Genomic DNA, 13,397 nt, shown 5'->3' on the forward strand with positions numbered 1-13,397 from the left:
GTTCTGTAGTTTTGGTTAAATTTAGCAATCCTTTGTATGATAATGATGCTTAATTTTGGCATAAACTTCATCCAGACCTCCCGGCTGAAAATGAGTAAACTTTCTTTCTCACCTCAATCCTACTGTGGCTAGGTACTTTAAGATCTTTTGTCCTTGCCGACACCCTTACTCTTGCATCCTATCTTCCATCTGCAGCATGAAGCTCCATGTTGTTCTTTTACTTCAGGGTTAGAAATTGTGATGCTGCTTCTTCTACAATGTCCTTGTTGTCTGTACATTCTACGAGTTTCAAAGAGCACCCACACATATTCGTTAGTTTCAGTAGGCATGTTTCCAACAATATCAGTTACTTCTTTCAAAAGTCCAGCACGACCAAGGAGATCAACCACGCACGAGTAATGCTCTCTGCATCCTAAACTTTCTAACATTCTGGCCACAAATACATGTTAATGAGACCATTTCTCACCAAAATATTGTCATCCACCAAATTCCTAGTGGCATAACCATGGAGCTCCGTGCCAACGTTCTATGCCGCCAACTCTGCAGAAACATAAAAGTAGATGATGGAGCCCCTGAAGTGGTATTGTGGGAATCAACAAGTTCATGATTGGCGCGTGTTATGTCCTCCCTTTTCTCTCTACTGTCTTTCACTTTTTGCTTCGTTACCCTTTTCACTTTATTTCTGAATAGATAGGTTCCTCTCATTCCTTGTTCTCTCTCCTGTGATGGGGATCAGAGCTCTTTTCTCGGAAACTTCTGCTCTGCATTTACTTTTCCATTAATTCACTAAGATGAGTGATGAACTTGATAGCTCTATCGATCTTCACACTTACTCACCTATTCAAATGAAAATTCTCTTCTGCTTTTATTTTTCTTCTGCTATCACTCCAACAAATTTATGATGACTTCATCAGTCTCCAAGAACAAGCAGGAGGCGCTTGTAAAAGTATTCTCTTGATGGATAAGGTTGAGAAAATTTGACAATATCTTAGGACTCGTTATATTCAAGGTAATCTTCTCAATATTTATATTTTGTAATTAGAGGTTCCCTCTGCAAATGATTACTTCATAAAATTTCGTATCATATCAGATGAGCTCGAGAATTTTCGTTCAGATTCAATTTGTGCTTGCAGTGTAAAATGCACTTTGTGTTAGAAAATTTGAAGATCACGTCATGCAACATTCTCATGTTCTTTTAATGGATCTTTTATCTTTCATCACACAAAAATTGTCATGTGAGTTATAACTTTTTCTATGCCCTTTTTCTTATTTCAATTTTTGTTTTAATATTTTTTCTTATATTCCTAATTAATATATAAATATATATATATATATATATATATATATATTAATATGTCTAGGCAAGATGTCTCCCAACTAAAATATTTTATTTAGTTAGAATGAGTAGTTTTCAACCGAATTGTAGTGTCCCCTCTTATTGGACCTCCCTCTTTTTTATAATGAATCATTCATTTTTTCTCATTGTATTCGGCCCTTTTTTAGTTATCTTCCAAAATTAATCATTATCTTACATATCCAGTAAAATTCAAAATCACTCCTAAGAAGAAAGTGGAATTTTAATTCATTATTTCCAGAGATCAGTAACATGACTATTTTACCATATAAATTGAAAGTGTATTTTAATGCTATTCACATAAATTCAAAGACGGTTGTGCTTGAGTTTTGTAAAACGATTTGGGTTTGATTAAATTATAAAAAATTAATTCCATGAAAACAGTTCTTTTTATCCAACAATAGCAACTCATAAATATCATTCCAAAATGTTTTGCCGTTGATAATTTCAATTATATTAATAAAGTTGTGAAAAAAAATTAACCAGACAATTTTTTTACAGGAATTTAGAGCCACCAATGATAATTAAAAATGGATCAAATCAATTACTTTTCATTAGAAATTAAACACATGTTCCCAATAATTTATGCACCTATTCAATCAATTGAAGTAGATGTCTTTGTCTCAGAAAATCAATTATATTTTATAACTTTTTTTATTTAATTTATTTTTTATTCTACTTATATTTTTTTAACTGAATAATGCGATATAGATGGGATTGTCTCTATTCTCATTAAGTTTTCGTTATACTAAAATGGTTTGGTTTAGTTTTCATAATATAAATTCAACCCTACTAACATAGTGTATCTTGAGAAATTAAAAACTCATAAAGTTAACTTTTGTGGACTCTAAACAAGTAAGTGTTTATTCTAGAAAAATCACATGGCTATTTTTTTTACTTCATCAACGTACTAAAATATCATAAAAAGTAACTCCAACCCCAATTAACATAGATCTTTGGTATATTAAATGAAAATAAAATGAGTAGAAAAATATAAGTAGGTGGTGTTTAGTGCGAAAGATTGAAAGGTTAATTAATTTTAAAAATTACTTCCTATATTTCATTTACTTTTACTCATCTCTTTTTTCACCAAACCCTAAATCTCTATCCTTTTGAATTATATTTTTATTGTTTTCCTCGTGTTCTGTTTTTTAAAAGAACACATGTAAACAATTCTGTGACTAATATTTAAAACATTTGTAAAGTTTAGTAGGTTGTATGCAGGAAAAGGGCACCTGAATGGGAAGGTGGTCCCTGGTTAGGAAAAGGAAGCAAAACCCAATAATTGAAGATTAGAAGAAAGTGAAATTGAAGAAGAAAATGCAGAATTTGATGAAGGGGTCACTGCCACCATTGGTTGGTGTTTTTCTGAGAGATAAGCTTTATCAGCAGTAACTTAATTGGAATATTAATCATCCCTCTAACCACCACACCAACCAAACCAAACAACCTAATAATGCTTCTGCTACACAACAACAGTGCAGATTGGAATACAAAGTTGGTAAATAAATCTTTATAATACAAACTAGTAAAAATATGGTTACTGGGTCATTTTCTGTCTATTCTTAGACCTATTTCTTACCATTTCCACGTTACTCAGTTTACTCATTTTGAATCCAACTTGTTTGTTTTGGGTCAACACATCAAACACTTGGTATACGCCAAAATCAAACTAACCCAACCACTGTACGTTGTAACAGTGCTTCATAATTAAAATTATTTTTGTCTCTGTCAAACTTCTCTGTCGGTGGAACAAGCCATGCAAAAAAAACACCCTCAAAGTAAATTAAAAAAAGCAAAAGAACCAAAAGGTGTGAACACTGATGCTAATCTTTTCGACTGAATGATTTAGCAGATTAAACTATGACTTGTGCGATTAACCTACAAATATTTTATACTGTCCCACACCGAAAAGAATATAATAATTGCAACCGGTGGCCTATTATAAACGATGAATAATAAATGGAAGAGATTAAATTAAAATAAAATAATGATTGTGCAATGCAAAAGAATAAAAGCATATACAGAAAATATAATAGAAAAATCGAAATCTGTGAAAAAAAATAGTGGTAGTATACATTCAACATGCTAACAACTGTCAGTCACCGACTGAAACCCCGTTGCCATTTACACGCATTCAAGTAATTTATGAATATGAACAAACTCTCAAAAAATATACCAAAATAAAATTAAAAGAAAAAGAAAATTAAAAAAAAAAAAAAACAATTAAGACAAGTTACACACCTCTTTTGTTGTGTTTTGTGTACATGCAGATCAAACCGTCCACTTCCAGATCTTGAACCTAACATCCACGTTGCACTTGGCGTTCGAGGTGGACGCCGTCGCCGGTTTCTTGCCGGAGGGAAGAGTCACTCTGATTCCGTCGCATGAGACTCTGATTCCGACCTTTGGGGTTTGCAAATTTCCCATTTTGGCCTTAACTTTCGTCTCCAAATTCACCTTCAGCGGTAACCCGTTCTTGCTCTTCATGCTGGACTTCAATTGTGACGCGTCCTCGCTCTGGAGCGGGTGGCGGGTGGTCACAATGGAGGTTCTGATGAGCGTGGTGTTCTTCTTGCCGTGCAGGAAGGCGGGGACGGTGCCGTCGCCGACGTCGACGCTGCCGGAGAGGATGGAGATGGAGGTGGGGTCGTAGGCGAAGAGGATCTTCTTGTTGGGGTTGGTGGCGGAGACCGTGACGTCGAAGCGGGAGTTCAGGGCGGAGGAGGAAGTCAGGTTCAGGTACGAAAGCTTCAGCGACGTCACGGTGAAGGTGGGGCGGTGGGGGCGGTAGAGCAGGTAGAACACCGTGCCGGCGATGCCGAGCAAGAGGAGTAGGACGAGCACGGTGAGGATCAGCCAGAAGCAGAAGGTGCAGCAGCACCGGCGCTTGCTCCGGCGCCGGTGGTGAGGCTGCGGGCGGTAGGTGGGGCGTGTGGCGCCGTAGAGTTGGGCCTTTGTTGCTGGAAAAGCAGGGTTGGCGGCGGCGGCGGCGGCTGGTTTCGCCGAAGGGTACACCCTGTCTGTCATGGCGATGGTGTTAAGTGTTTTTTTTGTTAACTGAAGTTGTTGTGTGGGTGAAATGATAAGAAGAAGAGATCTTTTATGAAGAAGAGAATGAGGAAAAAGATGTTTTTGTTTTCCTTTTTGCTTTGTTGACTGAGAGAGAGAAACACCAAATCTGAGAAAGTGGTGCTACTGCACTATGAGAACTGAGAGTGGTTATTAAGAGGTTGTTTAGTGATAAATATGGATTAAACAGTGATTAGAAGTTGGAGAAAGTGGGAGTAAGATAAGAAAGATGGTAACGTTCTAACCACACCCTTTAGCTGTATCCACCTTTCTCTCTTCTCATATTCGGCGCGTAGAAACACAGCAACCAAAATGCTTAAACACTCCCATCATCATTCTTAAGGTCAACTTGTTTTTTCTCCCACCTAATTAAAACTTCGATGTGGGATTTGACTACATAAACCAACTCCTTCTTAACTTAAAGACACATTAATTATTATTTAGTTCAAGACAACTAATTTCTTTTTGATATTACTCACCCACCACCCACTCAATTAAACTACTAATATGCATGTTCCTTACTCTTTCTTTTAATTATTTGTGAATTAATTAGTAATAAGTTGCATTATATAATTTATTTATTAATTGCAATTAAAAGAGATTAAATGTTGGCGTGAATGAAACGCGCCGTGTTGAGAGTGGAGGAGCATTGGGGGTATATGTGATGTGAGTGTCTTCCAACGTGCGAAAAACTCAAGCAATGAAGGCGATGTTCATTATGAAGCTGATGCGGTGACTTCATTGCTTCAATTCTCTGTATGATCGGACGGCCACGGTTCCACTGATTTCCTCATACCACCAAATCATTGCTTTCTCAAATACACAAATAAACTACCATAATTAATTATTCACTAATCTTTTATTTAATCATTTACACAATTAAAATTAAAATCATTAATACAAGGTTATAGAGAAGTGAGTGTCAATTGATTCTTTCCCTTTTATTTATTGTTTTGCACATGTGGTATGTTCATTATTTTATCTTGCAACTAGGGTTAGTCCTGTGAAAATAAAATCCCCAAAAAAATGGATATAAATTAATTAATCGAAAAAGCACTAGAAAGTGGCAGAGAAATTGTCCATGAGTTTGTTGAGTTCTGAAAAATGAGATTAGTTTTGTTGTGTTCTTGTTTGAGTAGCCAGCTATATGTGATCCAGTTTTTAATGTATTTTTGAGAATGAGTGTAGTTAAGCTCCAGCTGGAATATTCATGGAAAAGAAAGCCTTTAATGGAATCCCACATTTTGTAGGTAATCATTCTCATCTCCATTCAAAAATGTTTGTTATATTACTCAAAAATGTAATTTTTTTTAACAAATGTTAAATTCAAACAAACAAAAATTATCACTTTGTTTTAATATAATTATGTTGAACTATACATATGACATATATTAAGATTCAGATCAATTTCACTCATCTTTTGTTTAATTTATGAATGTTATTGTTTCAACCTCAAGTCTTTGAAATAATATTGATATGATCAATCATCACATTCAAATATATTATTTATTTTAGAACTCGAACTCTATCCTAGTTTTGTTTTTAAAATGCGTCTCAAAGGTAATTAAGAATAAAATTATGATAAAACTCTTAGTTCCAAAACGAACAAATTCTCGGATGCAGTGATTTATTCTAGTGATGTCATCTCAACAGACTTGTCGAAACACTAACTCCGTTTGTGAGAATCGAAACGAGGTTCCAAAGACGAACCCGTGTTTCCTTAACTCTCGACTGAAAACTTGTTTCAATATGCCAAATAATCTCACATCGCTTAAAAATCGAGACTATCGCAAATTAAATACATTTTCCTCCCTTAATCTTTTGAGACACCTACATGATGGACTTCAAACTTCAAAATGAATAATACATAACAATATTATCTTAAGGAAGTTATAATATTTTACAATCATAAGATGAAAGAAAAATAAATTAATTTTTTTTAATAAATCCTATTTTCTTCTACCTTATCTTAATAGTCAATGAAGATATTTATTGAAGTAGCTAATGAGCGCCGTTTACAGCAATAAATGATGCTATCATGCACTATTTCTTTGTTTTTTGCATTGACAAGTCTCATTCACCTCTCTCCCTCCATTTCTAACCAGCTCTCTCACCCTTTTATCTTCTTCTTTCTCTTCGTTGCATCCTTCCACTTCCAATGTCGTTGTATCCCTCCATCTCCAATGTCCTTGTCTCTCATTACCACTACCACTTCTTCTTCCACACATTACTTATGTTGTTACCAACCCCATTGCCTCAAAGTTTTCAAGTTTTTTTATCAACAAATAATAAATAAAATAAAATGAGACATTTCGGGAGTGTCCCAAGACACTTTAGATGTGTTTCAAGACACTTCATAAGTATCTCAATCCTTATACAGAAAGTGATCAAGGTCAACCTGCTCAACACGTAACCTGCAGGTATTTTTCAGACTCTACATCTTACCATACCAATCCTCAAGATTGAAAGGAATGATAAGACACATAAAAAAATCACCATCTATCCTATCAAGGTCTTCAAGTCTTCAAGCATACTTTTAAAATGCTAAAAAAATATACACTAGTATTTGTAGGTACTATATATTTATGAAAGGGTGGTGATATTTTGACACGCTGTTCCACTTTACACCCACTACAAAATATTAATATTCGTAATTAAAAAAAAATCCTTAATGAAAATATAATTAAAATGCAAAATGTTAAAATAATTTTCAAAATTAAAAAAATATTAATATTTATTGGGGTATACGGAGTATGGGGGTCAAAAAAATCATTTTTGTTTATCAAATTTATATTACAAATACATATTCTAAATATTCAGTACATAGAAATACCCGTTATATTTTTTTAAAATAATGTATATATGTTAGAAACTTTATGTGTTAGAAATTAAACAAAACTTTAGGGAAAAAAAGTTGTATTGGGAAAGTTAGGCATTTGATTCCAAAATTAATATGTTATTCCATTTTCTATTAATGTATCATGTTGTAATTTTGTATACCTTTGGTATGTTAAATATACTGGTATTGAGTCTGAATGTTATCCACTGATAAATTATATTGTTTAAGTTTTTTAAAGTTTATATTTTATATTGCTAAAATTTGTCATATATTTATGATATATTGTTTTGAGTGAATCTTAACCCGTTTCCCTTTGAGATTCCATGTATAGACTACCTCCAATTAAATTAATTTTAATTAGTTATATTTTTATATTAATATAATAAGGAACAATAGAGTGACTTTTGTATTTGAATGTAGACCATAGATCATGGATAATTGAAGATTATTGGAAGCAATTAATATAACACTTAAAATTTTCTAAAGAAAACACAATTATGTTTTCAAATATGTTATTATAAAATATAACTAATATTTAATATACGGTTGAAATTTTTTAGTTCACATTGAGGACACAGATAGAATTGTAGAAATTGATTATGAGTGGAAAAAATATTTTTTATGTATTAGAGTTAGTATTTCTTATGGCTTGATTTTAGAATTGAGATTATAAGAAATAAATTTACATCGAGATATTTGAGGTAAGTAATGTATAAAGAAAAAAGACTCGTAAATTCATTAACACAAAGATTATGAATTAGAGGTGATAATATATATATATATATATATATATATATATATATATATATATATATTTATGATTGACTTATAATTCACTTTTTTTCATATATCCATTTAAATAGTCATGATCCAAAAGTATTAAATATCAACTAATTAAAAAATAAAATATTATTAAGGATTACAATAATTAATTTAGATATTATTTTTCAAATTAAAAATTATTGATATATGAAAATTAGTTTTTATAATAATAATATTTATAATACAATTAAACACTATATTTTTAGTAACTAGTGATCATAAAAAAATACTTGTTTATTTAGAGATAATTTTTTTTTTAATTTGTATAATTATAAGCTATTTTTAATCACTTCTAATATATTCTAGAAACCACTCTTTAGTCAATAAAAATAATAAAATAATAAAATTGATTTTTAGTTTTTAATTATCATATCATTAGAGACTTAAATTTTTAAATATAATTAAAAGATAAATTTTATTTTCGTACAAACATAATTTTTTTTCATGAATAAATATTGTATAAATACAGAAATATGTCTTTTCTTTAAATTAAAAACATCTAAAAAAATTTCTTTTACTTTTATATTTTGAAAAGTGAAAAATATCACACTTCCTAAATCCCAGGCCTATTTTTATTCAAAGTGCTTTTAACTATAAATTTATGGATTTAGATTTATTTTTTTAAGTTTTTGGTATTGTTTATTCACTGTGTCTTTAAAATACATTAGTTCCAATATTTAAAAAAAAATATTTTTTAATATTTCAAAAATCTGTGTATTACCACCCAAAAACCTAAATTTAAACTCTAAAATTATGTATAAGTGCGTTATCAATGAATTTCAACACCATCAACAAATAATTTAGACACATATTAGAAGGTTTGTGTTAAAATTTCTTAATTTCCTTCTAATCTCATTTTTCAGTAAAAAAAAATAATTTTTTTTTCTACTTTGAGCTATGGTATATAATATAGAGTAATTTACTCTTAGACGTTGGGTTGTTAAGATGTAAAAAACTTTTTATTTATTTATTTATATGTGTTGTATGATTAATATAATAAAGTTGAAAAAAGAATGCAATGTTAAAGTTGAGGCAACTTCACCGACAGAAGTGAGAATTTATTAATATTTGATTTTTTGGAGGCTACCAAATGCCCACTCTCTATGATGGAGGGTTAGATGCAAACCAACTACCAAATCTTCTTCTACAATTTTTTTAATATTTTTTTTCTATCACTACTTTCTTTTACTTACATATATTATTTATTCATAAAAGTAATTTTTATTTTTTGTTAGGTATTTTGAAAGGTTGAAAGTTTTGGAGTGGTTTCCAAAATGATTTCATTGAAATATCAGTGTTACATGTATTACATAAAATAATATTTTTTTTTATTAATTTTTGTTTCTTTTTATAATATTTTTCATTTATTTTTATTTTTAGAAATCATATAAAAACATATTTATATAACAAATCGAAATTACTTATTTACCTAAGATAAAAACCATAAAAAATTCTCACAACATCACATTTCAAAAAATATTTTATATAAAAAACAAAATAAAAACTTCTAAAATATTGACTTAAATATAAAAAGTAATCAAGGAGCATAAATTCATTTTTTTATCGAAATAATGTCGATCTTTTAATCAATCACATTCAAATAGTACAGTATTTAATCGAGAAAAAAAAACGAGTACTATTGTGTTTATAATATTGTAATGCATTCATAAGTTTATTTTTATGAATACAAGAATAAAATTTAAAAAAAAAAAAAGAATTTCATATTCAAGAATAAAATTTTTTAAAAAATTGAATTTCATATAGAATGGATGTTATTGAGTTTTTAAAATTTCATATAGTAATATGAAGATTCTGTGTTTATATATGTTGAGACCAAACTCTTTTATAATTTTTTTGACGAGTAAAAAAAAATGTCCATAAACAAATCTTAAAGTTTTGTGAAAATAAAATAAAATTATGTTTTCTTTACTTGATGTGTTCCAAAGATTTATTTGTAACACATTAGAAAAATCACTTTTTCTACCAACTAGAAAACCATTTTCCCTAACTAAAGAAACACTTTCTATGTATAATCTTTTAAAATTTAAATATTTAAAAATAACGGATAAAAACAATCAATACAAGAAAATCATGAAATAGAAAATAATTTTTAGATATAAAAATAATTAGTTGCAATAATAACTAAATTAGATATCATTTTAGAAACTAAATAAAAAACTGGTTTTTAAATTAGTTTATATTATTATTAAATAGTTTCTAAATTGGTATTTAATTAGCAATCAAGGTTTTAGAGACTAAATAATTGGTAGTTAAAATTTTAGTTGCTAATTAGATACCAATTTAAAAACTATTTAACAATAATAGAAACTAATTTAGAAACTAATTTTTTATTTAGTTTCTAAAATGGTCTCTAATTTAGTTACTATTGTAAGTAACTATTTTGGTCTCTAAAAATTGATTTCTATTTCATGATTTTCTTGTTGTGAATACATTTTTATTTAGAACGGATATTTAAAAAGAAATGAAAGAAGTAAATCTTTATCTAATAAAAAAATTATATATATATAGGAATTATTGTCTTAGTTACAATAATACTAACATAAATAACAATCTATAATAAAATTATAAGGAACTTTTTTTCTCATTATCGTATTTCTGTTATAATAATATGTCTCTAATTTTACTTAAAAACTTTTTGTGAAATTAACAAAATCAAATAATTAGCATAATAATCAAACAAAGAACAATTCTTATTTAAAATTAATAACATAATGGCTCTTAGATATACAAATCTTTATAATACTCAGCTGAATATTCTACTTTAAACATAATTTATTCTATATCTAAGATGAAAATCAGTAAAATTCGACCACTCAATCAGTTGATATGAATATAATTTTTTATAACTTTGAATATTGATTAAAATTCATAAAAAAATTTATTTATGCCTATTTTTATGAAATTACAATATTGAGAAAGTATATTAGATTTTGACCATTTTCAATCAAAGAAGCAAGATCATTAATAAACAATTAAAGTGTCTCCAAAATTTAATAAAACTAGTTTACCAACTTATTTATTAAGTTAAGTAGATTGAAAGATTTTAAGGAGAGCAAAGTTTATGAAATAACTAATTTTTTAGTTCCAATTCACCGTTAAAAACTTCAGATAAAAATAGTAGTATTATGTATTACACATTTATGCACATATGACCTTATAATTATGTAAACTTTTACAATATACTTAAATGTCATCTTATTTTCTACACATTTACATTTTGATTTTATTTAGAAAGATATTTATGTTTTCTATTTATCAAAATTGTTCAAATAAAACTTCTTTCCACTTTTGTAACAAAATAATTATATACACAACACTTACCTTTTGTACACAATATTTTAAAATTAGTCTAGACAACGAATTGGTAAATATGATTTATCATATACTATATTAAATAATAATCAAGATAAAACTACAGAAAATCAAGTTGGGTGAATTTCTAAATTAGCATAAAATGTTTATATTAAGTGTTTTACATAGGTACATGGTAACGATTCATATATGTGAACCTTAAAAACAAATATTTTTTTACACAAAGAATGTTTTTGAAAGAAAACAATATTATTTTTAAATATCAGTTTACGTTTTACCATTATTTTTTATTCAATTTTTTTGATAGATTTTCTTCAATCTTTGATCAATAAATTGGATACTTGATTTTAAAGAGGTCTAATTAATCAATCATATAGTTGATTAAATTGGTTAAAGAAATATGTTTTTATATTAGTTTTTTGAAATATCTATTAACTTTGTTGATATTGTACGAGACTGTTATCCTGGTCAAGATCATTAACTAAATATTATATAAGTGATGTGAATATAATTTTCATAGATCCAACAAATGTTATTTAATACAGTATAATTAACGCATACAACTTCTCTTTCACCTCCCTATATCTTCATGTGCATCTCCATATTAATTGTAAAAAGTCATTTTTAACATTTGTAAAAAAATTAAATAACTCAAAATGAAGCTACACCTCATACCTTCCTTCTAGTTGCAATACTTCTATTCTTCTCCAATTACAATATTTAAGATAACAAATTTGCTATTTGAACTGTGTGAAAGAGTTGACGAGAAGATTCGTTGTATTGGATATTTTTCAGTATGAAGATAATTTTTTTTTAGTTTTGTACTCCATTTTTGCACATTGTTGGTTTTTTTTGACTTCCAAAACAATAGAAAAATAAGTGAACGAAAACACAACCACCACCAGTAAAAACACTACAAAACTTACCTCAACTACCAATGTTCACCATCATCCACCACATGCAACCATCACAAGCAACCACCACTACCACTTGAAAATGAGAAGAAAACACCACCATACTCAGAAGGATATTGTTGAAATTTTAAAAAATATGGAGATGCATGAGGAAGATATGGAGGTGTATGGAGAATTTGTCATTAACACAATCAAAATATGGAATGTTATCTAAACTTCGATGTTAACTTGATAACATGTTCTAATCTAGGCCTAGTGTTAGAGGCCTATCATGATCTTATAAATGTACACACCAACATTGAAGAGTAGTTATTACTCTCACCTACCTTATACTGAGCTCTAACTTAGACATCAAAGTAACTTTACATGTACCTTACCCGCATTGACTAAAACCTCGTTTACAATATCATTAACAAGAATCAGTAGTAACACAAAGAGATAGAGAAAGAACCAAGACGTTTCGAACCTCTTATAACCTCTTGTGAGAACAAATATAATTTATATGAGAAAACTTTATTAATAATCACAAGTACATGTACTTAGCTTTAACACTATCGAATCAAATGAATAATATTTTTAGTAGGACAAATTTAAAATAATTTTGATTTGTGAATTAAATTCCTATCTAACCTCATAACTCGTCGCAATAAAACTGTTGGGTATTTGAAGACATGAATGTTCACTAACTTGGTTAAATCAGACAGATCAATAAAAAAGACTAAGACTCTCTAAAAACCTTTTTTTTTTTCATTTAAAAGGTTGAAACTCAAGATCTCATTCATGAAAAATGTCGGTGCTATATTTTCACGTAAAGTTGAATCAACAAAATGACTTTTAACATCATAAAAAAGGTTGAAGTGTTGTTTGGGACTTGTGTGATAGTTATCATTATTGGGAAGTGTTACAAAGTGAAGTTCAAATCAAACGACTCATAAACAAAATAGACGATTACCAAGAAACAGACAAGAAATATGCCTCCATTAATCTTTAAGCTAAAATATACTCAAAAAAATGAATGAGTTTTGTAAGTTATATAAATTAAAGGAAGAAGCAAAAGTGGATC

The 13,397-nt window shown here is 29.0% G+C and overlaps 1 protein-coding gene across 1 annotated transcript; it reads right to left on the reverse strand.

Annotated features, from left to right (window-relative positions):
- Nucleotides 1–3,387: 3,387 nt before the first annotated feature.
- LOC137835850 (NDR1/HIN1-like protein 13) lies at nt 3,388–4,549 on the reverse strand. Its single transcript, XM_068644574.1, has one exon. The coding sequence runs from the start codon at nt 4,382–4,384 to the stop codon at nt 3,629–3,631; it is 756 nt and encodes a 251-aa protein (XP_068500675.1). The 5' UTR covers nt 4,385–4,549; the 3' UTR covers nt 3,388–3,628.
- Nucleotides 4,550–13,397: the final 8,848 nt, after the last annotated feature.

The sequence above is a fragment of the Phaseolus vulgaris genome, chromosome 5 (genome assembly GCF_000499845.2).
Source record: "Phaseolus vulgaris cultivar G19833 chromosome 5, P. vulgaris v2.0, whole genome shotgun sequence".
Taxonomy (NCBI): domain Eukaryota; kingdom Viridiplantae; phylum Streptophyta; class Magnoliopsida; order Fabales; family Fabaceae; genus Phaseolus; species Phaseolus vulgaris.